Source organism: Daphnia pulex, chromosome 2, assembly GCF_021134715.1.
Source record: "Daphnia pulex isolate KAP4 chromosome 2, ASM2113471v1".
NCBI classification, from domain to species: Eukaryota; Metazoa; Arthropoda; class Branchiopoda; order Diplostraca; family Daphniidae; genus Daphnia; species Daphnia pulex.
In genome coordinates, this window is record NC_060018.1 from 7,624,982 (window position 1) to 7,648,376 (window position 23,395).

General features: G+C 38.1%; 6 protein-coding genes, 1 long non-coding RNA gene and 1 pseudogene across 26 annotated transcripts; 3 read left to right on the top strand and 5 right to left on the bottom strand.

Annotated features, from left to right (window-relative positions):
- Positions 1 to 139: 139 nt before the first annotated feature.
- Positions 140 to 3,928, top strand: LOC124188297 (calmodulin). Its single transcript, XM_046580829.1, has 4 exons — positions 140 to 384; positions 952 to 1,126; positions 1,415 to 1,657; positions 2,323 to 3,928. Exons 1-4 carry the CDS (start codon positions 382 to 384, stop codon positions 2,349 to 2,351), a joined length of 450 nt encoding a protein of 149 aa, XP_046436785.1. The 5' UTR covers positions 140 to 381; the 3' UTR covers positions 2,352 to 3,928.
- On the bottom strand, positions 3,580 to 5,078 carry LOC124188296 (E2F-associated phosphoprotein-like). Its single transcript, XM_046580828.1, has 3 exons — positions 4,934 to 5,078; positions 4,350 to 4,862; positions 3,580 to 4,266 (listed from the first exon to the last, which is right to left on the bottom strand). The coding sequence occupies exons 2-3, from the start codon at positions 4,847 to 4,849 to the stop codon at positions 4,017 to 4,019; spliced, it is 750 nt and encodes a 249-aa protein (XP_046436784.1). The 5' UTR covers positions 4,850 to 4,862; positions 4,934 to 5,078; the 3' UTR covers positions 3,580 to 4,016.
- A 169-nt stretch (positions 5,079 to 5,247) lies between these two features.
- Positions 5,248 to 7,050, top strand: LOC124188293 (protein MEMO1-like). Of its 3 annotated transcripts, XM_046580817.1 has the most exons (9): positions 5,248 to 5,345; positions 5,413 to 5,495; positions 5,578 to 5,659; positions 5,770 to 5,838; positions 5,906 to 6,018; positions 6,076 to 6,187; positions 6,273 to 6,489; positions 6,546 to 6,650; positions 6,710 to 7,050. In XM_046580817.1, exons 2-9 carry the CDS (start codon positions 5,447 to 5,449, stop codon positions 6,845 to 6,847), a joined length of 885 nt encoding a protein of 294 aa, XP_046436773.1. In that variant the 5' UTR covers positions 5,248 to 5,345; positions 5,413 to 5,446; the 3' UTR covers positions 6,848 to 7,050. The 3 variants fall into 3 exon arrangements, with proteins under 3 accessions (XP_046436773.1, XP_046436772.1, XP_046436774.1); XM_046580816.1 differs by having other exon boundaries at positions 5,277 to 5,495; XM_046580818.1 differs by lacking the exon at positions 5,248 to 5,345 and having other exon boundaries at positions 5,475 to 5,495; positions 5,770 to 5,804; positions 5,886 to 6,018.
- Positions 7,051 to 8,290: 1,240 nt separating this feature from the next.
- Positions 8,291 to 12,229, bottom strand: LOC124188294. 18 transcript variants are annotated; one of them, XR_006872275.1, is made up of 12 exons: positions 12,068 to 12,225; positions 11,557 to 11,770; positions 11,273 to 11,406; positions 11,008 to 11,194; positions 10,754 to 10,921; positions 10,489 to 10,694; positions 9,729 to 9,801; positions 9,609 to 9,662; positions 9,320 to 9,516; positions 9,086 to 9,256; positions 8,717 to 9,016; positions 8,291 to 8,642 (listed from the first exon to the last, which is right to left on the bottom strand). XR_006872275.1 is itself a non-coding variant. In XM_046580823.1 (12 exons), the coding sequence occupies exons 7-12, from the start codon at positions 10,536 to 10,538 to the stop codon at positions 8,466 to 8,468; spliced, it is 825 nt and encodes a 274-aa protein (XP_046436779.1). In that variant the 5' UTR covers positions 10,539 to 10,694; positions 10,754 to 10,921; positions 11,008 to 11,194; positions 11,273 to 11,406; positions 11,465 to 11,535; positions 11,600 to 11,770; positions 12,068 to 12,228; the 3' UTR covers positions 8,291 to 8,465. The 18 variants fall into 18 exon arrangements, 9 of the variants coding, with proteins under 9 accessions (XP_046436779.1, XP_046436782.1, XP_046436783.1 ...); XR_006872272.1 differs by having other exon boundaries at positions 9,354 to 9,516; positions 12,068 to 12,224; XR_006872274.1 differs by having other exon boundaries at positions 9,329 to 9,516; positions 12,068 to 12,224.
- Positions 12,230 to 12,334: 105 nt separating this feature from the next.
- LOC124188292 (cytochrome c oxidase assembly protein COX18, mitochondrial-like) lies at positions 12,335 to 13,935 on the top strand. The gene is made up of 6 exons (XM_046580815.1): positions 12,335 to 12,657; positions 12,720 to 12,857; positions 12,925 to 13,072; positions 13,126 to 13,361; positions 13,427 to 13,602; positions 13,682 to 13,935. The coding sequence occupies exons 1-5, from the start codon at positions 12,352 to 12,354 to the stop codon at positions 13,595 to 13,597; spliced, it is 999 nt and encodes a 332-aa protein (XP_046436771.1). The 5' UTR covers positions 12,335 to 12,351; the 3' UTR covers positions 13,598 to 13,602; positions 13,682 to 13,935.
- A 2,152-nt stretch (positions 13,936 to 16,087) lies between these two features.
- On the bottom strand, positions 16,088 to 17,251 carry LOC124209363 (annotated as a pseudogene).
- Positions 17,252 to 17,927: 676 nt separating this feature from the next.
- On the bottom strand, positions 17,928 to 18,805 carry LOC124209371. The gene is made up of 2 exons (XR_006880894.1): positions 18,030 to 18,805; positions 17,928 to 17,958 (listed from the first exon to the last, which is right to left on the bottom strand). It is a non-coding gene; the product is annotated as an uncharacterized LOC124209371 (long non-coding RNA).
- Positions 18,806 to 21,500: 2,695 nt separating this feature from the next.
- Positions 21,501 to 22,707, bottom strand: LOC124209377 (cullin-2-like). The gene is made up of 2 exons (XM_046607329.1): positions 21,843 to 22,707; positions 21,501 to 21,779 (listed from the first exon to the last, which is right to left on the bottom strand). The coding sequence occupies exons 1-2, from the start codon at positions 22,151 to 22,153 to the stop codon at positions 21,590 to 21,592; spliced, it is 501 nt and encodes a 166-aa protein (XP_046463285.1). The 5' UTR covers positions 22,154 to 22,707; the 3' UTR covers positions 21,501 to 21,589.
- Between the last annotated feature and the right edge of the window lie 688 nt (positions 22,708 to 23,395).

The window sequence follows — 23,395 nt, forward strand, 5'->3', positions numbered from 1 at the left end:
GACTCCCGATTTTGAAAGTCTAGAAAAAGAATTACGGTAAAAGAAGGAGAGAAAAAAAAAAGTCAACTTATTTTATTTTTTGAGGATTCGAAATAGTAAGAAGGTTGCGCTATACCCGGTCAATATACGTAGAGAGAGAAAAGGGCTTCTTCCTCCTCTCCGCAATGTGCATGTGGCGCCTCTAGTCGGGCCCCGCCTCTTTTCCCACTCTCTCTCTTCCTCCGAGCATTCGGCTCAGTTGGCTGTCGTCTGTTGTGCTTGGTGAACGTCCCCCGTCGCTGCTCGTTGTGGTACCGCCTTTGCTCTCTCTCCTGCCCCGTCGTCCAGGATAACTTAGTTTTTTTCCCCGACAACTCTCTATTTCATCCAATAATATCCACTATGGTAAGTACTTCCACGTCGGCATCCTCTCCCAACCGGCACACGAAAATTCCGCCATTTTTAGTGCCTAGCCTACACTTGACGGAAATATAGATTTTATGACTGGAGAAGAGTCGGGTGGGTCGGGGGGAGGGGGAAGTAAAATCAAACGACCTTTTTCTTTTTTTTTTTCTTTTTTCCTATTTTCTTCTCAGATAGTTGTCGCTTTTGACATTGCCGGCTCGTTGTACTGAAACAGGGGGCAATTTGGCCGTCATCGCCCTCGAAATGTCGAATGCTTCTTTCTTTTCTAATTTTGGAGTAGCTCGTAACAGCTTGCTGCTGCACACGTCAATTTAAGCTCGGCACACAACCAGACTTGAAGCTCTCAAACAATATGGTTGCACACTGACCAGACAAGGCCAGTAGTAAAGAGAAAGTTGGTACTGCTAGATTTATTCAGGGCAAATTTACACAGTCTGGTTTGAGCAATGTTAATACCAATCAAGGCTCTCTCTTTATTACTCATGTTGAAATGTCTTGGAATTCTCAAGACAATTATATTAACCAGAAACATTTGTACCTCTACAGGCTGACCAGTTGACAGAAGAACAGATTGCTGAGTTCAAGGAAGCCTTCTCCTTGTTTGACAAAGATGGTGACGGCACCATCACCACCAAAGAGTTGGGAACTGTCATGAGGTCGCTTGGACAGAACCCCACTGAAGCTGAACTCCAGGACATGATCAATGAAGTTGATGCTGATGGTACACACATTATTCAATTTTTCTAATTTATTGCAACTCCAATAGATTATCAAGTATTCTGACAAGTTTGTTTTTGCTGCTTAAGTGGCTTGACTGCTTGATTCTTGGCAGTCAAAAGACTTCCTGAAATATCTGCTCTCTGCTCGCAGAACTTTTCTTGAATGAGAATACTGGCTGCATGTTTTCAATATCAATGAAAATTGTTTTGAACCACGTTCATTTCTTATTGTTCATTTTGTTTCTAATCATACAGAAATCTAATGTAGTTCTTATCATTCTAATCCAAAGGTAACGGAACAATCGACTTCCCCGAGTTTCTGACGATGATGGCTCGCAAAATGAAAGATACCGACAGCGAGGAAGAGATTCGAGAAGCCTTCCGTGTGTTTGACAAGGACGGCAATGGTTTCATTTCAGCTGCTGAGCTCCGGCACGTCATGACCAATCTAGGAGAAAAGTTGACCGACGAAGAAGTCGATGAAATGATTCGCGAAGCTGACATCGACGGAGACGGCCAAGTTAACTATGAAGGTAAAAACTATGATATGTCATGCTCACCTGCATCCAATTTTCTTTTATCGCAGTCGACATCGTCTGTCCGCCTGTTAAACCCTTAGATTTTTAACTAAGCCCTGCATTTACAAATAGTCAGATATCCACATTTTTAGGGAGGTTCTTGCATGCACGTGCGGGTCCCATACTTTCCCAGATGGACCAAAAAATAATGTGGAATATGGAAGTAGAAATATTAATTTAAAAAGCTGCTTTTGGTTCCATGTGTCTAGAAACTATCAAAGACGCACCTTTAATATTCTGTTGGTACACAGACGCATAATTTCTAGACTCTGTGACAAATGTCAATGTGACAACGTAACTCAATTATAAATTTTCTATTTAACAACCATGGCTTAACCTAATCCGATTTTAATCTGATTTTGGAGGCATTCACAAACAGTTTTGGTGTTAGAAACATGATGATGCATCGATTTTAAACCGAAATTAGCGCGTTACCTCTAAAATATTCATCGTCTTTCGTCGTAAAGATTCAGTCCAACCTGGTCCTTTAATATGTGACCTGAATTCCCAAGACGTTTTAAAATTTGATAGTCGATGCAGGACAACTCCTATTTTCCCCCACTTTTGTCTAGTTTATAGTGGAATCGATGATACTAACACGATTTTTCTTATCTTTGCAGAATTCGTGACCATGATGACCTCGAAATGAATAAATCCTGCGGTGTCGTGCCCCTTCCCCAGTGAGCCGTGTGTAGCGTGGACGTGGTTGTGTTTACCGAAACAACAATCAACAACAAAACGTACCATACTTTTCAAAGCAACTGTTTGTAAGACTACAACAACACCCGGCTGACGATACGCAAAACAAGAAAAAGAAAAAAAAAAAAAGAAAATAAGCCAGTTGTCATTGATCTTTCGAGGGCGGCATCCATTTTGTGAAGGGAAAATAACATCACCAGATTTCTGTTTCAAATAGTTTTTTTTTTCCTTTTTTTTTTGCTTTTTTAAAAATATTTTGTGTGTAAAAAAAAACTAACGTCAACGTTACTGTCTAAAAACACTTTGGTTCCCATGCATATAAGCTGCGCTCGTCCAGTGTAGTGTTGTGAACTGCCGTGCTGCTCGGGGATGGAATACTGGACCAAGTTAATTTAAAACAGAATACGAATCGGCAGATTAAGAAAAGAAAAAAAAACATAACATGGGGAATTATTTGTCTTAAAAAAATAAGTGATTTTTTCGTCAGCTGTAGAAGAAATTCGATACATTCACCATCAACCAGAACCCTTCCTCTCGTTTTTACCCTTTCGTTCATATAAAAAAAAACTTGTTTGGTTCAACCTTCATCGTTTGTGTCTAGTTTTGCTCTTTTTCATCCCTTAAATTTTCGTTGTTTTTGAACCATCTGTACACAAAATCGAGCAACGGCTGAGCTGGGTAGTGGTGTGAGAGAATGGCAGAAAAAGAAGCCCATCATTCTTTGATAGAATTAGTATTCTAGATGAATCTGCCGAGTGTGAAAAAAAAAGCAGGAAGAATTTTTTATGTTTGGAGTCGGCCAGTTTTCTTCATTCTATTTTTGAATGTTTTTCTTCATTGTATTCCTCCTCCCCTCCGAACTTTTATCCCATAAATTAGAAAAATCCATCCGTTCGATGACTGAGACACATTCATCTTCGAGCCCTAGAAACAACCAAATTATTTTCAAATTCTTTGTGGTGTGTTATATCCGCCCAACCTCTTTCCTCGATAAAACACAACCAATTTTGTCCACTTAAAAAAAATTAATAGACGTGGACTTCCTCCCTTTCCCGTTTTTTCAATCTTTGTGCATTGATTTTTGGGTCTCGTCTTCTTTCGCGTTTTTCTTTGTGGGTATAATTTTTCGTTCCCCCCATACTGTTGATGCTTTTGCGTTTTCCCCTTTTTTGAGGCTATTTTGTGCAAATCTTTTCCAATTTCGAATTCGATAGGGATCTGGGATAGGGGTTTGATGGTAGCCGAGTCGATTGGATAACACAGACACACAGGAATTATTTTGAATAAATATTCCTCTTAATCATTTGATTCCCACCCGTTTTACAGCGTTTCACATCATTAATTAGTTTTTTGGTTAAAAAAATCCCATGTTTTGTTCGCACAGTGCGGAATATTACTTTTGGGTGTGTGAACCGTTGCCCACTGACCCTTCCGTTATTTTATTTTCTTTTCACATGAAAAGAAATTGTGACTTCCTCTCCTCCCCCTTTTGATGTGTGGCGATTACACAAAATTTTTGTCCTCGAAGACTCTTGATTTTCTTATTACAATAACTTTAAGTGCACACACAAGTTTAACAACACACTGACAAAAATAATAACAGACGGGACTTTATTCAATGACTCGTAACGACATTGAAAAAATGATACACTTCATCACTATCAAACATAGCCACATGTGTGTTGCACGTGGAACACCGTACCGGATGATAAACATCTTCAGACCCACTGAAAGTAGGTTCATCTGACGCCGTCTTCTTGGAACGGTTTTTCTGTGACTGCAGAGGAATTTTCATCACCTCACTCATGTCTACTTGACAATGAAAAGTAAACATAGCCCTGTACTGTGTTTTGATAGTTTCATGCCTACAAGGTTAACATTCAGTCAATACAAGAGATTCAGCAAAGTCTTATGATGTAATTAATTAAAAAGCAGGTCGTATAATTACCTCTGACAGTCATGGCATAAAGTTGTAAAACATGCAGGGCAGTTCAACACCGCATCACTGTTAGGTAAAAGTTTGGGCTTGGCCTGATTCTTGAATTTCTTTCTGTACATGTCTCGCTGCTTTTGTACATAGGATTCATCTTTGAGATCCATTTGAGGATCATAAAATAATTCCATATTAGATTGTGCTTGAGCTGTTGAATCTTCTGTTTCGACATCTTCTTCAGAATCAGTGTCAAAGTAGTGATCTCTTGACTTGCTTTCTGTTTTAACATCACTCCCAAATTTTGTTGGATCTTGAATTTTTTCTTTCTCAAGATAAGTTGCCACACGAAGCTCCAATTCCTTGTTCATTTCAGCCTGAAAATCTTTCAACGACTTTTTTCCCCCAGACTCTGATTGCTTGTAAAATTCTTTCATAACCATTTCATCGTCATCGCTCGAATCGATGCCTCCTTCATCGCTGAACTGTTGGACAATGTAGTCGTCATCTGAATCCATTTTGGAAAAAGAGCTGAAATCGGTGAAAACAAGTATTTTATATACAGCGAAAACTAGCTTCACACTCTTAAAAGTTTTACTCACCGTTATTACACAAGAAACCAATATTGTTTTCATCAACAAGCATTAAACGATGGTCTTACGTACGTATAACTAAGCAAATCAGCATGTGCCCTTCTGTCAATTCTTTGTTGACATCGTTATAACTCGATTCTTTCAGGCGATAGGCCGATAGCTGCCACTGATTTAAAATTTCATTCAAATTGATTTAATGCCTATAAAAAGCTTTAAAAAATCTATCAGGATTTTTAAAAAATAATTTAAAAATAAAAATCATGTAACTTTTCCTGGAATTTTCGATTTCTGTAATAGTTAATTTTTCGCATCGTTGATTGCTTTCGGTCGGTCTGCTTTCACCCCCCAATGGTCCAATCCTCAATCACTTGTGTGAGAAGGACGGCTGGTTGCATTGTGTACAGTGGTGGTACACTGCTAGGTGGGTTAGGAAATAGGACTATTCTTAAATAATTTTAATCGAGAATAGAACTGGTGATATCCTTTAGATTAAAGATTACGTAAAAAAGGGTTATTTTTAACATGTCCGTACGAAAAGCATCCCACGCTGGCAGCTGGTATTCTGATTCGGGTAATATTGACACATCTTTGTTCCTTTGTTTAAATGGAAAAACATCATATTTTAGTTGTTTATCATATTTACCCTTTCCTAGCTAAGGAACTTGGTCGTCAACTCGATGGGTGGCTAGATGCAGCCAATTTCTCACATGGACCAGCAAGGGCTATCATTGCACCGTAAGTTTTTTAAATGATTATTTTTTTTTTACTTCTATCAATAAAATATAAATTTGTGAAAGTCTCTCCTGTGCGAAAATTAACAAAAGCTGTTTATTATTTTACCACAGGCATGCTGGCTATCGTTATTGCGGATCTTGTGCAGGTTTTGCATACAAACAGATTGATCCTACAAATGTGTAAAAATAAGCCTCAAAAATTTTTTTACCTTTTATTTTCCCATCAGTGTGTATGTTGTTGGAACAGGAAACGTGTCTTTATTCTAGGGCCTTCCCATCATGTAAGGCTGTCTGGATGTGCCCTCTCATCTGTAGCCAAATACCGCACTCCATTTTATGATCTCACCATTGATACACAGGGTAAATTTATATTTCACAATTTTGTAAGGGAAAATATTTAGTCTGTATTATTTTTAGTGTATAAAGAACTACAGGGTACTGGCTGCTTTGAGTGGATGAATCTGGAAACAGATGAAGATGAGCATAGCATTGAAATGCATCTGCCTTATATTGCCAAAGTTTTTGAAAAGTATGTGAATTTATTGCAATCAGAATTCTTCACATGCAAATTATTGCAATGTTGTTCATTTTCAAATATCTTGCTGTTTTTTTAGTCACAGAGATTTTACCATTGTCCCAATTTTGGTTGGATCGCTGTCTCCGGAACGTGAAACCCACTACGGAAGACTCCTTTCCAAGTATCTCGCGGACCCCAACAACTGTTTCGTCGTTTCATCGGATTTTTGCCACTGGGGTCAACGATTTCGTTACACCCACTATGACAAAGCATGCGGAGAAATTTTCCAGTCTATCCAAAGGCTAGATCGAGAAGTATAATCGTTTTTCCCTTCTCATTTACTAATATTTACTGTGCCATAAATGAACAGGGTATGTCCATCATTGAAACACTGGATACGGCTGGATTCACCGAATATTTAAAAAAATACGGCAATACCATATGCGGTAGACATCCAATCGGAGTCCTGTTAAATGTAAAAAATCTTGTATTGTCAGACTAGTGAAGTTTTTTAATTGTTATCTATTTTTATAGATGATAGATCATATCCGTCAAACCACAAACGGCTTGAAAATGTCACTCAAGTTTGTGGATTATGCTCAATCGAGTCAATGCCGCTCCTTTAGCGACTCGTCAGTCAGCTACGCGTCTGCTGCTCTACTAATCGAATGAATAACCTTCAAGCATCTAAATTTATAGAGCATTGTGTTAAGTTAGGGAACAAGACAGCAATTTCGTTCTTAGTTAATTGGGAAAGGTTAAGAATACTATATTCCTGACTTCTTGAAATCCGCGCTATAATTTGGATTGTTCGTGAATAAGTTACATTTATTTACTTTAATCTAGTTTAATGAAAGGCTGGATTGCAATCTTAACAGTTGTCTATTCCTTAGTATTAATTCAAAGTTCTGAATCACTCGACGATTTGCGAATTGAGAGGTAATGCGTGTAGCGTGTAGCTTCGTATCTCATATAAATGCTGAATTAATCGGGAGCCCGGTTTTCACAAAAAAAAGTTTTGTTTGTCTTTCTGGCCACATAATTTTTTTCAGCTGATTTCTGTGTGATTATACATAATTTTTTACCTCGTTTTTTTATTCAAGCACTTCTGTTATTTCGCTTTGTTGGTGGACTGCTATCCATGACCGTATTATTAAGTGAGTAATTGCGACTAAATACCTTTGATCTTATTAGTCAACTTCTTGCAATATTCATTCTGCTTGGGTAGCAAGAATTGGCAAGGAAATATAGGTAAAAGTCATCAGCTGCGGGGATCGAATCCAACCCTAAATATAACAGTACGAATACTTTTGAAAAAATTCATAACAATTAGACCAATTTAAGTTGACAAATGTAACCTATTTACTTCCGGTTTGCGTCAATTAGACCCGACCCATTGAAAGAAGATTGAATTAATGAAATAGGCATGTTCTATAATGAGCGCTGTTAAAGGCTCACAAATTGAAAAACGAAATTGTGGTACTTATCATGAATAATTATTGGAAAAGTGTCAGGAAATGCATCTTATTGTCGTAACTTCTCTTCTGCCAAGTCCCAACCATGCGATCCGATGGGAATTTGCCACCTCCTCATTAGCCCAGGGGCAAAGCGTTGTTTCCGATCCGAAAATTTTCCTATTGCAAAGCCAGTGTTTCGGCTCGTCATCATCGCCAATGCATCACACATATTTTCTGATCGTGCTGTGTGCTGGATCAGTTGCTCTCAGATAACACAAAACGCCCAACGTTCGTGCGCAAAAGAAGGGACGAAATTCTCACTTAACACCAGAGGACCAGCATTTCGTGCAACTGCACGTCACGCCATTTTATTGCTACCCGTTGTCGTCTCCAAGATTTCGCCCATGAAACACAATTACACCTGATGCGTGAAGTTGACTAGCTGTTACATCCTGACCCTGCTTCGAAGGAAGAGTTGACCGCCGATGAATTAGTAAGCCTCTTTGCATTTGTTTATCGGTGTCGCAAGTAGAGGCAGTACAAAGCGGCAGCACAAAGCTCTGCTCAAGAGCGCAGCAATCACGCGTGACTCAATCCTACGAATTGCAGGGCCCTAATATTAAATCAACCCAGATGACGGTCTGATGGAAGTTGAATCCTTGTTCGAAGCTTTACCCGCTTTTCTTTTTGTATTTCAGAATTATTGAAAACCACATTTCGAGCCACATTTATCCTTTTTGTTTTACAGTGTGCGCCTTTTCCCACCCTTTTAATACAAATTTGTGAATCAATTAACATCATACATCCATTACCCAGTCTTTTATCTCACGGAACTATTTATGACTAAAATAGGTTTTTTGTTCGGTTTGGGTCCGCTCTCCTCTACTGAAAGTATGAGGGTTGACTTCGACGTTCAGTAGACTTATCGAAGGGAGCAACTTGCAATCTAAATGGTCAATAATGGAAAAGTCGTGAGGATTCACACCGAAGCTTTCCAGTTTTGAACGAATCTACGGTTGCGCAATAAGTTTAATAAGGGAAAAAAAGTTTTTCAAGTGTAGAGATTATTTAAGATGAAACAAACCTTGTTGATTTGTGGTTGATCCAAAGTCGGGCGACGGGAAAGGATGGAAGCGGAACGACGATGGCCGAATAAAATGCTTTGACAGCTGTATAAATAGCTCCATAATTTTCGTAATCCGTTGCGAATACTACATATAATCAGCCTTGCCTGCCAAACCTTTATTGTGAGCAATATTCCTAATTTGACTATTCCCGTTATGATACACAACTTTTGGTCACAAACGTTAATTTTCAAAAGAGATTCCTTACTCATCGGAAATCGCACACACATAAAGCCGGGTTGATTCGAATCAGGGACATCCTCTCGGTTAAAATAATATAAATAATTAAATTGACTGAAAAACAAATTCATCACGCAATCAGAACATACTAGTGCTCCAGTGTAACGATAATTGTTGTCTAGACCAATGGTATCCAGAGCGACATGGTTGCGTGACTGGACAATTTTTAGTGAATGATCGGAATTGTTGCCATTAAAATCGTATATCCAGCAAGAGGAAGCTGTTGAAAATTTCTGTATGACATACCAACCTCCAAGAAACTAGGAAATCAATCAAATAAAATATTATAAATCAGTTCCTATTCCTCTTCAGTATATATATACACGATATACACGATGAGATGTTTTCTAACTTAACCTTTGACATGTCAAAATCAATGACTGGCTCAACTCGAGGACAAGAACCAAGATTAAATGTATGACTATGAACGCCGTTAATGAGCACCGTCAATATGAATGCCATCACAGCTGCGACAATCAAAATTTTCCGATCCATTTTTCAAATCGACAAACTTTTTTGCCTTGAATAAAACATTCCAATCACTTTTCATTATTTAAAAAAAAATAACAATAACCAAAGAGAATATGAGATTGCAGGAAAAAAATAACTTACCTTTGGATAGATGCAACAAGCAAAATACGATGTTGTCGAGTGCGAGAACAACGGCTATTTAAAGAAAAGACGCTTTGTGTATTAGTCCTCATTTAAAGGCTTCAAATATCAAATGAATACCGAGTTCAATGTTCTTTTTCGCCACAGGCCTTGTCGCCCTTGCGTCATCTCTTCCGCCTTCTCCCTTTCTTCACTTTTCGTAATAAATAAAAGTAAATCAATACAACAAATAAGCTGACGATATATAAAGTCAAATTTTCCTTGATTACTAGAATGAGAATATTCCTCACAGGATTATTCAAGTCCATACTTTCTTATTTTAAGCGATTTTCTTTGTCTTTTATAAAATAAAATTCATGCTTAAATAATAAAAATACTTAATCAACTTGAAACGGACGGAACAATTATACTTTGGCACTTGATTGTACATAACAAGAAATTGAAAGTCTTAGCATAAAATGTTCGTCTTTTTTTGTTTGTGAAAAGTAAAAATAAATCGTTGCGTCATTGTGCCGATGGCTGTTTCACGTTGTTTTGTTCGGTTTCATTTTATGGGGAATTACCTCGGTAAAACTATATATTCCATAAATATCTGCACAAGTATTTTTCTAAAAGCATCTAAGCTGCTAAGCTATCATCTAAGCTAGCAAGCATCCTCTTACCGAAATAATCGCAAGTTCTACATAAAGTAATGCATCATGGTGGAACGGATTCCCTGTTTTCTAAGCTCAGCCACTATGTTTTTTCAGCTGATTTCCGTGTGATTACAAAAATTGTTAAACTAATTTTTATTCTTATTGAAGCGTTGCTGTTATTTCACTTTTTACTAGTGCTATCATAGTATTATCAAATGACTAAATGGCTAAATGCTACAAAATACCTTTGATCTGCAAACTTTTTCTGGTTGACGAAGTTCTGGTTTTGCCCCATATTCACAAAATAATTTCAAAGTGCGTACTGATCCTTGCTATTTTAATTCTGTAAAACAGATTTCTGAATAAGGTTGAGATACGGAAGCAAATGCGGAAGTGCGGAATTCATTGGATAGCCGAGTGCATTCTTCATTAAGCCCCAAACGTTAGGAATCTAAAATATAAGTTATGATTATCAACTATATTTTTCTTAAAAGATTTGGCAAATCTTACATTCATTTGGTGAACGTTGGCTAAACCGTTGCTATTAATGCGCATAATTTTGCCCATTTTGGACAAAACGCGGATGCTATTCCACGACGACACTCCTTCCGGTGATGTCACGCAATCTGGCTCGATAGGCGTATTCCGTTAGGGCTTCCATATAGCAACAATGCTCTCCTGCATAGAGAGGAAATCAAAAGTCAATCAACTTCTTTTCTTTATCGGTTGCGCGGCGAGAAGCGAAATATTCGTGAAATAGTTACGTAGATGGAGATCATGCGCATCGTGTTAAAATGTCCAAAAGACTTGCAGTCATCCTCGTCGGATCCGTCGGTGCTGCAATATCCGCTTTCCCGTTACAGCGCAGTCGCAGTCTTTGTGGAAACGTCTGGTCAGCAGCCAAGCACGGCTCGACGGCTGGTATCCATTGCTTTAATCATCCACAGTTGCCTGCAGAATTTAAATTTGCGTTATGCACTAAATCAAAAAGTTACAACCAATTTTGATATAATACGAACGTGAACTCACCAGTGTCAGGGTATTGACTGATTCGAGCGTCGGCGAAAAGCAAAAGTTCGTGGCAAGATTAAAGGTCCATTTCGGGTCCGCTCCAGGATTATGGCTCCTTTAAAATATTTCGTCCGTTCGGCTTTCAATCCCACCTAGCCAAATAATCATTTCTTGTTAGGCGAACTAATATTCATTTAATAAAACTGGTACTTTCTGAAGGGTTCAATTTGTAAAGCGCTTTCAGTACTCATATGAATCAAATTCCAGCAGAAAATGTACTTCTAATCATTAAAGTAACTTACCGTGAAGTTGAGACCAGTCGAAAGCTTTTTAAAAAGAACCTACCGAGGATCACATCAAAATGTTCGAGTAGGATTTCCTCGTTTGGTGGACAAAGACAAACTTTCGATTTGGGTTCGATCTTATAAACTCAATTTTATCGAACTGGGGAACTGTTGTTGTTGGTTTGACAAGAAAACCATCAGGCGAAGATATACGAGACTTGCATCCGTAGAACTAATTTTTAATGAGAAAAGAAATAAACAGTTATTAGACGTCATGTACTGCAGACTTGTACCGTGCGTTCTTTTTTCTTTTTCCTGTTTTTCGTCTTATTATCCCACAGCAACGAGAAACCAGTGAAGCTTACCAACTAGTCACGAACTCACGCTCTGTTCCTGTTCCTTTGTTTTTTTTATTTTATTTTTCTTACTTGATACTTCGGATGGCTCGGGTGCTTCAAAATATCCCCAGCCCTCACCGTTAACCCAGAGGCCAGGTACAATGCCAAGGAAATTCGATTGAAAAACTCACCATTAATTCACCATCTCGATGGTCGATGCTGCCGTTAATAAGAACTTTATTCCAATGAAACTTGGGCCTTTTTGGTCTGACGAAATGATACACACGGCGCGCGGCACACGGCAAAATGACACAATAATGCTGTTGTTGCAATAGATCACACAATCCTGGGTTACTGCTGACTGTCGTCTGCTTCCTTGATTCCTTCATTTTTCGTCTTTGGCTCTTTGGTCTTTGCCTCTTTGGTAAGGGTTCGGCAACTCTTCTAAGAGTTTCTTGCCGAATAAATCAAAACAATGTTTCGAATCAAACCTGTCGTGTTGTTCCCTCCGGCCTCATTAAAGAAATTAGTTAATACCACTCATTATTCGCCGAGATCTCAATTAATTTTACAATCATGTCGGGCTGCCAGCACTGCTACAGGAAATACCACGTTTTTGAGCCAAATTTATTCAGACCTTTCAGGATCCAGCTGGGTCGTGAATACCCAACATCTCCTTGAAACTGTTCATGACTACACACACCTGCCTTGGTGGGCCACAATAGTTGTCTCAACCATCTCTCTAAGGTTGGCAATCACATTGCCTTTAGCTGCCTATCAGGTACTAATTTAGTTTCTTAACATCCAAATATTTTCAAGATCTTGTTATTTTTCTACTTCCAGCACATCATCTATGCCCGACTGGGAAACCTAAAACCAGAAATGGACGCCATTCTCAAAGATCTCAAGAAAGAGACTGACCGAGCAGTAATCATGTATAAATGGGATGCCAAAAAAGCCAAACTAGCTTTCCATGTTTCTGTACTGCATTGTCACATTTCAACTGAAATTTTTATATTTTCATTGTATTGGTCTCTTCCTTGTACAGGCCAAGAAACAGTGGAATCTACTCATTCAGAGGGACAATTGCCATCAATTCAAAGCCACAGTCCTACTCTGGGGTCAGATTCCTCTCTGGGTCTGCATGTCAGTAGCACTCAGAAACATGGCCATGATGCTTCCTGTACAGACCATTGGTATGTTTATACAGTTAGTCCTTTCAAACAGTTTTTTCCTAACCAAATTTTAGATGCTCAGATTCTCTACTTGTCTCTGAGCACCGGTGGGTTTGGTTGGATCCCCAATCTGACCGAAGTGGACCATTCATTGATTTTGCCAGTTTTCATGGCCCTTACTAATTTGGCCATCATTCAAATCCAAGTGATGAGCAAAGTGGGACCCTCATCCCGGCTGTCCAATGCAATGATGAATGTTTTGAGAGTTTTTTGCCTTGTTATGGTCCCCGTTGCTGCCTATGCGCCCGCCGTACGTTTAATTCTCGTATGAATAATACCCAAGATAGTATTATCAAGTCTTATTCTATAACCCAGGACGTTGCGCTTTACTGGACGGTATCATCGGTTTACGGATTGGCCCAGAATTTAGTCTTACTCTCGCCAAGCTTCAGGAGATTTTCCCGGATACCCGTGACACACGGTGAGAGGCCTCAGCCTTATCGGCACATCGTCAACCAAATAAAAGATCATAGACTGTTTCAATAACCTCGGTAATGTTATGTTGTATTATTGCTTTAATATATTATTCGACATGACTAAAGCTGCTTTTAATTATTTGGGTAAATACAGTCAAATTTAGTCTCATGGATTCAATGTCAGACCAAGATCAGAGATCATTTACATTTTATTTGCAGTGAGTTCGAGTGTATTTATATAAATAATGTAAGTCTCACTATAACTGACTGGGTCGACTATGTAAAAGTAAAGATATGTAATCCATTCTGTGTGTTTTAATATGTTTATTAGAGTATAAATTTGGATGCTATGTTGCAGATTTGTATAATATGTTTTGCATTTCCATCAATAAAAAAAGAAGAACTGGAGTAAACTGATTGGCAATTTTACAACTTTTTACAGCTGAAGGAAGAACTGGAGCTCTTCGTACCGTCATTTATTTACAGTCTCACCTATAAGTCAGCATATCCTTCGTATCTTTATACTTTGCGCATTATCAATTTTGAGTTGTTCTTTTTGACTGCCTTTGATTTGAAGCCGTTTTCAGATCAAAAACAGGCAAAAGTGACAACTTAAAGTTGGACTGGCAAGTTATATTTTCTTTTTGAGGCATGCTACTGCGTTGTGTTGCTGTCTATAGTTTCGGGGAAGAGAGGGTCTATGAAATTTCCCATGTGAAAATTTTTCCTTTTGATACAGACAATTGCCAATCAGTAAGAAATACACATGTAACATGTGGGAAAGCATAAGTTTATTAGAAACCAAGCCTACGTAACAACAACTCTTTCTCAACAAGTTGATCTTTGTCATTTTGAATATTTGTTGCATCATAGGATTTCAGCATGTATTCGAAATCGATTTTTCAAAAGTTGCAGCTTCTGAATTCATTTGATATTTTTACGGCTGACGACGAGAACGGACTTCCCGTCGGAGCCTTGTTTTTGACTTTTTGTTGTTGCTGTATAGTGATTTTGCGATGGTGACGTTGACATCCCGATTTTTTCAATATTGAGTCAAGAAAGAAGAAAGCAATTAACATTGTTAAAGAATTTAAATATATTTCTGAAAAATTGAGGAAATGTTGGGACTTGTGAAATGGCCACTGTTGGTTTGCGAGCTAATTTCAAGCTTGCGAGAAATTTGCAAGTAAAGCAATTCCTTCTGATTGGTACCTAAAAAATAATAGCGTAGTAGGTATATTTCTAATATATTAGCGTGGTTCATGTCGAAAAAGTCAATAAAGTTTTGGAGCTGTGAATATTCCCGTTTTCAAATCCATGGCATTTTTCCCTCGTTGACTAGGCTAATTAGTTGGCGCAGATCCGATATGACCTGTGTTAATTTATTCCGGATTTATAGAATAAAAAATAAGTGGACGGCGGAAAATTTCCGGAATTAATTTCTAACTGTTCCTGATCAAGACGATTGGCACTACACTCATTTCACTGGTTTCATTCTAGATGAAGATCTTTACCTCAAGATTTTCTTGTCTTAATTAAAACGCTTAATATAATATCAACCTTTACCTTAACTGAGCGCTTCCTATTCGATTATTCAAAGCGGATCACTCGTTTATCCGTGTTTATCCCATGTTCCACCCCGGTTCCTATTTCCGGTTTCATCCCTATCGAAACGCAATCACGCATGCCCTAATTATGCGTTTGAGATGACGAATGTTACTCACTACAGAAAAAGCCATTATTGCATTACTTCAGCCTAATTTTATTAATTAATATTCATATGAATTATACAATTTTAGAAAATAATTCATTCAACCCAACGTGTCTTATTTAAATTTGATGTTGGTTGTTTTCTTAAAAGTTGCCGCCAATAGCCGCTAGGAGATTCTGGGTAGTGTAGAACCAACTGTCAAGGCATTTTTACTTTCAAATTTTTTAAATTTAGAAATTCGATCAACTGAATTCAGTTATTTTAGCTTTAAATCGGTAATAATTTACAATGGAGTGCAGGCTGAAAAGGTGCACTAAACTCTAATACAGTAACCAAAAATGCCATTAAAGATACCCTAAAATGGGTGCGGTACGCAAGTCCCAGTCGTCATTGGTAACTTGCGACATAAGCACCAAAAATTTAAAAAAACGTCAAAAGACCCAAACGTAAAATTTCCCGTGTTATTTATGACCCACACGTCATATGTCCCAAATGTTACAAATTCCATTGTTTTTATTTTTTTCCATTTGTCCCAAAAGATTTATGTCCTGGTGTAATAAAATCCAAAAGACACAAGGCCCGGTGTTTAAAAGAACCCATGCAATTATGTCCCATAATGGTAAATGGCATTAATGTCCATTCGTCATTTGTCCCAAGCTATTTATTCTGAAATTTGGCATCCCTGCAGCTTAGCGGCAGAATTTAAATTGGTTTTCTTCAAATAGCTAGTACTGTGCGTGAATATCAATCGGTTTTACCTCATTTATTTCTGTTTTCCCTTCGTTTTGTTAATATTTTGACGTATAATTTTTAAAGAAGCACTAGATATTATTTAAAAAAAATTTTTTTTTAAAGAATTCTGGCCACCGTATCAGTTAATAAGCCGAAATGGCCTGGCTCTCGTTAAAAAAAAATCCGTCGTCGACGATGGTAGGGACGTTGTGCTGCGGGTTGATTGTCATGAATTCGTGGTTCATCAGGTTCAGCAGCTTCAGATTGAGGTCCAAACCCGGCCCAATACGCCGTCATCATAACAGCCCTACAAGGAGGACTCCGAGAAATGTAGTACAAATCGATCGGCATTCTGATGGCAGAAATAACTGAATTGTCGAAAAGAGATGAATATCTTAAATCAACGTTATCATAGAGAGTCGCTAAGGTTGGCTTTTCCTTTATCACATCAGAAATAGGCTTACCGTCCGTCACTCTAACTCGGCAGACAGACGTCACCCATGATTTTATTTGTAAATAGCTGACACCTTGTCGATATCAAACTAAAGTTCGTTGTTGCCGTATTCTGCTACCGATAAGTCGTTAGATGTGATGAATTGCCTTAATTACCTTATTTTAAACCCAAAAACTTAAATTATATTTTATGGCTCAACACGCAAATCATAACACGTACTACTCAAGTCATATCTATAATTAGATATAGTGAATGAATGATGCCTTGCGTTCAGTAGCCACGTCAGCTACACCTTGATCCATATGAGCCGCTTCTTGACGTCGTAAGGTATGGGCGAGGTAAGGGGCATCTGATCGACAGTGATCTTCTCTTTGCCGTCAAAGAAACTCATCGAGAAGTCGTGGTTGTCCAGGAGAACGTCGATGACGCCCTGACTGTGCACGATAATGTCGACAGTGTTCCACGGCGGCGGATTCAATTCCATTTAGAGCAGCAGGCAATAATAAAGGGCGAAAGAGGTGGGATCCCGTTTCAGGACTTAGCCGCTTCCGTGCTGTTAGTGGCAGCTCCCGGCAGCTCCAAGGAGTTTGATCATCTGGAAGACTTGTAGCACGGTTGAACCGAGAACCGGAAAATGCCTATGATGCTTCAGAATGCCAAAAAAACGATAATTCATTTGAATTTCATCCACAATTGGCATTCATTTTGGCCTTTTAATACAAGTTTACATTACCTATCTCGTTCCAGGGCCGGATAAATACGGATAAATAGCTCGCCAACCGTCCATTCCGGGTTTAGCAGCCAAGTATTCCATATTCTCGCCTCTCTCGGCCACTCGACACCAAGTAGGCAATTTACTCCGCATGAGGGCCACACCGGCGGCACGCTCAACTAACCAAAGAAAGTGTGACAGTTAAACGCAGAGGTGGTTGGTAGTTTTTATGCCGATGGACAAAGACAAAAGAGAGATTAAGAGTCATATTTATTTCGTCAAGCTGGAGGAATCATTGACTGGCCCAATAGGACAGGCAAAAATACGCCTGGCACAGGAGCTTAATCCACTGGTTGGGGGTTGCATGCTATTGAAAGAGCACCTGGAACTTTGGAGCGTAAGTCAACGAATCAATCAATCACCGGTGCCATACGTGCTTGGATAGCGCTAGATTTTTATCGATTTTTATAATTAGCCTATTAGATTTTTTGTTCAACGAGACAAGCGAGCCACCTAAAACCGCCTAAAACAAACAATTAAATTGTGCTTGATGCGCTAGGTTCCATTTAGCGCAATTCGTTTTATCTTATGATTTCCGGAACGCGCAAGCACGCGCGCATATACGTAATGCGCATCGCGTAAGGAATCCGGCAGCTGGATCCATTTATTGTGAAAAAAATTCGGATAGACCGTAAAAACAATTTTGTCATGACATACAGTCCTAAACTCCTAATTACCCGAAGGGTTACTGGTCAAAGTTTCGTTTACAGTATGGTTTACATGGGCACCCTCAGTTCTCGTAACACAACATAGATGGCTGCACTAGTTTTTGGCAATTATTGATTGTAATCAACAATTTAATTGCATTTCAATGGCAGCAATCGGTAGCTTACAATTTTTTACATCTATTCTGAAAATTTGGCTGCAATCAATTCAGGCGTTTGATCAAACGGAGTTCTTGTTACTTTTTGACAGAATTTCAATAGCTGTTAGAGCAGACGATAATACAGAGACATGTGACAGGATGACAGCATCGTCTCTATTGAATATGACCAGCATGACCCAGGATCGAAGAAAAAGCGTAGAGTACCGCCGTTGATTGTTGGACCATCTCTAGCCTGTCTTATTTTTCTTTTCAAAATTATCATCCTGTTGGAGTAATATTGTAGGCTTATGATAGAATAGAAGTCACTGTATGTTATTACCTAACCGCACCTAACGCTATCAATCTCCAGTAAAAGAAGTGCTGATAGGTAGTTACTTACATTTAATTTTAACAACATCCGGTGTGACGTGGGGTGGCGGGGCGAAGCCTCCGCCGCACCAAAGTCACGCCTTACCCTTACGCCGCGCCATATCATATTAGGTTTTTGGGAATTGAATTTGTATTTAATGTTTGGATAGAAACATGCGGAAATATGCTTTTCATGTCTTTCTCGATTTCTGCATATTACATTCTTCCGGAAACTAAGGGCATAACATTTTTGTTTTAAATATTATTAATTAATCTTAATAATAGGCCTACCTTTATAACAGAATATTATTTTTATTCTATAACTATTCTATAGCTCTGCCTTTATAAAACTATACCAATACAGCAATTCTACTATTCCAACTAGTATACCCTTAACATCCCCTTCGGGTACCTTGCGGCGTACGTACGCTGCCTACAGTCCTAAGCTCCCTTGCAAAATAAAACCGAAAAAACCATGCTGCTAACTACAAAATCATGTATGTAAAACTGAACGCTAGATGGCTACGTATTAAAAAAAGTCACTACATACGATGCCAGATATTCGATTTTTAACATTTGGTACTTGTGTCGTTTGGAAATTAATTCGTCGGGACCTAAGTCGTTTGGAAATTAAGTCGTCGGGACATAAGTCGTTTGGAAATTAAGTCGTCGGGACATAAGAGCATTGGATCTTATAACCACAATTACCGGAATTTAAAGCAATCGGGTACATTTACTTTCGGTACGCGTTTGACTGTTTGAGTTTGAGACTTGTTTGAGCCATGTTGCCATGTCCAATTGTTCATGCGCTGTTCTGCACGAAACACAAGAATCAGAACAACGAATGGCGTGCGAGTCGAGGCTGAGTCGAAACTTCAGATGAAGCTAAAAAGTTGTCGGTTGAATCGTAATGGGATGTTTTGAATACTCAAACCGTAACGAATTTCCTGAAATTTCCCAACCTAATTTCCTGAATTTCCTTATTGCTTAGCTTGCCCTTTTCAAACGCCATTGCCGATAGAGCATTCAGCATGGTATACCATCAAGTGAAGTCAAAATTCCTCTCAGAAACGGTAGCGTGGTAGCATTGGAAAATTGAGATTTTAATTTAAAACTTTCATCGCCGTCTCCCGTCGTTAACTTTTAACTGTCAGTCAACAGTATCAGAATAATGTTTTACAGTCATCTGTCTGACAAGAAAAGACTTCAAATAAACTAGGATAACTAGGAAATTATGTCGGATTTATGCGTTTTTTTTGCAAGATTTTGCGGGATTTTGAAGATAATCGTGCAAGATAAAGTGCAGGATTTAAAAAAAAAACGAATTTTCGGGACGTTTCCGGCAACCCTGCACGACTTTATTATTTCAGAAGTGGCAGCACTGCTTGACGGATGCCATAAATCGATTTGTTTAATCTGCATACTTCGTTTTCACGTCCAGCGGTGACGTAGCCTTCTGGCTGTGAAATGTATATTTCTCAGTCGACTTTTCCATCGTTCTCAATAGAGAAATGCGGTTATCACAATTATAACATGGACGACGTATTGGTCTCGTCTTCTACAACCAAAAACAGTTCAGAATTGAAAAATTTACAACTATGCACGTTACTTTTATGGACAGACAATTGTTTCTTTGTTTTAAAGATTTTCTTGCACAAGTCACATTGCACTGTCTTTCCTATAAATTAAAAACACGTTTTAAGCTTGATTATAACGAAATAGTTTTATAAAATTTACCATTGCTGTGCACAGTTCTTTTATGTTCACCCAAGTTTTTTTTTGTTTTAACAATTTGCCAATGAACGTATGGGCAGTAATGGTGGCATAGTCCAATTTCTGATTAGATCTTTTAAAGGGTGACCACCAAAAGAAATGAATAACTTACGTGTAGAGTTTGTCCAAACGGGTAATTCTTTGGGTATATTGCTGCCAAAGCTTGTAGTATTCTGTGAGAGTCTCTTCTTTCCTTTTGTCATTCACTTGAATGAGAAGAGATTTAACCTGGTTCTCTAAACACATTTTAGTTTTGTCGTATAATTGCCAAGCTAAAGTGGGATTGGCCATGCACAGGAATTTCACATGACTACATCCACTTTCCCATGCAGTAGGAGGAACATTTCCAAGTGTAACAATACCTTTAACTATTTTCTCTACATTAGACCAAGTTTTTTCAAAATATTCAGATTCTGGAGCCATTTTGTGCAGTTAAACCAGCTTAATTCAAAAAGTAGATCATCGTAATTTTACAAAAAAAGAGAAATGCGGTTATCACAATTATAACATGGACGACGTATTGGTCTCGTCTTCTACAACCAAAAACAGTTCAGAATTGAAAAATTTACAACTATGCACGTTACTTTTATGGACAGACAATTGTTTCTTTGTTTTAAAGATTTTCTTGCACAAGTCACATTGCACTGTCTTTCCTATAAATTAAAAACACGTTTTAAGCTTGATTATAACGAAATAGTTTTATAAAATTTACCATTGCTGTGCACAGTTCTTTTATGTTCACCCAAGTTTTTTTTTGTTTTAACAATTTGCCAATGAACGTATGGGCAGTAATGGTGGCATAGTCCAATTTCTGATTAGATCTTTTAAAGGGTGACCACTTTTCTTGTATTTTGCGCAAATTAACTGATATATGTCGAGGTTACAAAAAGATCCCAAGTGGCCAACATTTTGGCACCAAACTCCGTGGCTCTCTATATGTGGTATTGAATTGAAGGTAGCACACCGTTTACCGGAATCTGATAACCATTCGCCTTTTTTGGTAACAGTGATACAGTACCGCTGTTGCCCGTCACTAACAAAAAAAGGATTTAATGTAACATTTACCTTCATATACATATATAATTTACATGTAATATATACCACAACCCATAAGGGTGCAGTTAAAGACAAGAAATCATTCATGACAAATTCATAGGAGCGAATGATTAATCGTGTGAATCCATTAAATTGGTCACTTGTTATGGAAGTTGTTGAAAATGAACTTACAAGCATAATAAACAGATTTGAAGAAATGGTTTATGTCGTCACACTTGGTTTCCCGTAAATCAGCATCCATGAATTGTGTGCCAGAACATGTCTTCGGAGATGGATATTAGGGCGTTTCATTCCCAACGATTTTTTTTTGTTCACAAGGGCGTTTGTGGATCGGGGTTCTTTGATATGTGAAAACTCCGTGTATTTTTTATTTCAAGGGGTAAAAAATATTTAAGGGTCGCGCCGCGGGAAAAAACGTGAAAAACCATACTTTTTATTGGTTTTTAGCCCGTGATTTATACCTAGTTCTAGAATTTCTTTCCTTTCTTCAGGTTCCTCTTCAAAATCCCCCCTCTCGAAAAGAGAAAGGAAGTCTGGTTCCGTAATTTTTGGTCTCCATAAGTAATTTGTATTCAAATGTCTGTATTTGAATAAAAAGCATGCATTTACTTGTTTCATTTGAGAAAAGAAATGAATAACTTACGTGTAGAGTTTGTCCAAACGGGTAATTCTTTGGGTATATTGCTGCCAAAGCTTGTAGTATTCTGTGAGAGTCTCTTCTTTCCTTTTGTCATTCACTTGAATGAGAAGAGATTTAACCTGGTTCTCTAAACACATTTTAGTTTTGTCGTATAATTGCCAAGCTAAAGTGGGATTGGCCTTGCACAGGAATTTCACATGACTACATCCACTTTCCCATGCAGTAGGAGGAACATTTCCAAGTGTAACAATACCTTTAACTATTTTCTCTACATTAGACCAAGTTTTTTCAAAATATTCAGATTCTGGAGCCATTTTGTGCAGTTAAACCAGCTTAATTCAAAAAGTAGATCATCGTAATTTTACAAAAAAAGTGCCAAGTTCAACAGAGGAACACCCCGAAATCCGATTCAGAACAGAAGATTAATAGATAAAGCGATTGTGGAGCAGCTGAGCTGATGGTCCGGCACTTGTCCGGCACTGGTCCGGCGTCAGGTCCGATAGGGAATAACGTAACCCTTATATTTTTCTCGGTTCTTGTTCTGATGGGAGGCGCCTCGTGAAATCTGTAGGTTAAACGCACTAACGCAGGCACAAATTCTTTGTAGTCTGAATGAGAATTGAGATATTTATTTCAATTCTTTATTTCAATATTTTATTTCAGCATCTCAAATATAACTATAAATTAACTCGTGAGCCAAGATCTTCGCCCTATTCAAGAAATCCTATATCCTTCATCCCATCCCTAACATCAATCAAACGCCACCTTTGGTATTTAACTGAAGAACTGGTATTTTTTTGTTATTCAATGAAGAATTGGGATCATTTACACAATCTGTTATGGCAAAAAAAACTTTTTTCAACCCCGCGACCGGACGTTTTTAATGTTAGAAAGCAAAAATTTCCAACTATTGACGATAACAATCTTTCTTTTTTATCATCTTTAATAGGGCCAAAATCTTGGCTTGTTTTTGCTTTGCTTGGTCTCACTTCTAGTCAAAACTGGCTTCAATTTCCACAAAAATATTGGGAGAAAATGTTTGATTACTGTTTTGCAAGAAGTTTCTGTGTTTACTTGCAAGTTGTTAATGACTGTGCATTTTAAGTATTATGATTAATAAATTCTGACCGCGGGACCCCTAATTTTGATTTGATTTCTTCAATTTTTCAGGTTAATGTTACTGATATAAATATGTAATTGCAGTTAAAAAATCAATGCAGTAGAACTCATGTTTCGGCTATAATAAGCCGTTTATTAATATTTTCCCGATTTTTCTGAAAATTAGCATATATTTGAATAACGCGCGACCTCTAAATTTTATTTTAAATAGATGATATTTTGGGAAAAGCTAGCTTATAACATCATCTTTCATCTCCCAAAACGCCGTAATTTTCATACATACGGTTGACGAGCTGCGGGCTAAAAACCAATAAAAAGTATGGTTTTTCACGCTTTTTCCCGCGGCGCGACCCCTAAATATTTTTTCCCCCTCGAATTAAAAAATACACGGAGTTTTCACAAATCAAAGAACCCCGATCCAAAAACGCCGTTGTTTA

Excerpts from the sequence above, each read along its gene's own strand:
- LOC124188297 (XM_046580829.1), top strand. Across the intron at positions 1,127-1,414 it reads CAATGAAGTTGATGCTGATG|GTAACGGAACAATCGACTTC; the intron begins GTACACACATTA and ends TCTAATCCAAAG. Across the intron at positions 1,658-2,322 it reads CGGCCAAGTTAACTATGAAG|AATTCGTGACCATGATGACC; the intron begins GTAAAAACTATG and ends TTATCTTTGCAG.
- LOC124188296 (XM_046580828.1), bottom strand. The coding sequence starts at position 4,849 with ATGGATTCAGATGACGACTACATTGTCCAACAGTTCAGCGATGAAGGA. Across the intron at positions 4,267-4,349 it reads TTATGCCATGACTGTCAGAG|GCATGAAACTATCAAAACAC; the intron begins GTAATTATACGA and ends TTAACCTTGTAG.
- LOC124188293 (XM_046580817.1), top strand. The coding sequence starts at position 5,447 with ATGTCCGTACGAAAAGCATCCCACGCTGGCAGCTGGTATTCTGATTCG. Across the intron at positions 5,660-5,769 it reads GCAAGGGCTATCATTGCACC|GCATGCTGGCTATCGTTATT; the intron begins GTAAGTTTTTTA and ends ATTTTACCACAG. Across the intron at positions 5,839-5,905 it reads CAGATTGATCCTACAAATGT|GAAACGTGTCTTTATTCTAG; the intron begins GTAAAAATAAGC and ends TTGTTGGAACAG.
- LOC124188294 (XM_046580820.1), bottom strand. The coding sequence starts at position 10,538 with ATGGGGCAAAACCAGAACTTCGTCAACCAGAAAAAGTTTGCAGATCAA. Across the intron at positions 9,802-10,488 it reads AAAAAGTTTGCAGATCAAAG|TGAAGAAAGGGAGAAGGCGG; the intron begins GTATTTTGTAGC and ends TATTACGAAAAG. Across the intron at positions 9,257-9,608 it reads CTTGTTGCATCTATCCAAAG|TTTCTTGGAGGTTGGTATGT; the intron begins GTAAGTTATTTT and ends TTGATTTCCTAG.
- LOC124188292 (XM_046580815.1), top strand. The coding sequence starts at position 12,352 with ATGTTTCGAATCAAACCTGTCGTGTTGTTCCCTCCGGCCTCATTAAAG. Across the intron at positions 13,073-13,125 it reads GCTTCCTGTACAGACCATTG|ATGCTCAGATTCTCTACTTG; the intron begins GTATGTTTATAC and ends ACCAAATTTTAG. Across the intron at positions 13,362-13,426 it reads TTGCTGCCTATGCGCCCGCC|GACGTTGCGCTTTACTGGAC; the intron begins GTACGTTTAATT and ends TCTATAACCCAG.
- LOC124209377 (XM_046607329.1), bottom strand. The coding sequence starts at position 22,153 with ATGGCTCCAGAATCTGAATATTTTGAAAAAACTTGGTCTAATGTAGAG. Across the intron at positions 21,780-21,842 it reads CGTTTGGACAAACTCTACAC|ACATTTGAATACAAATTACT; the intron begins GTAAGTTATTCA and ends ATTCAAATACAG.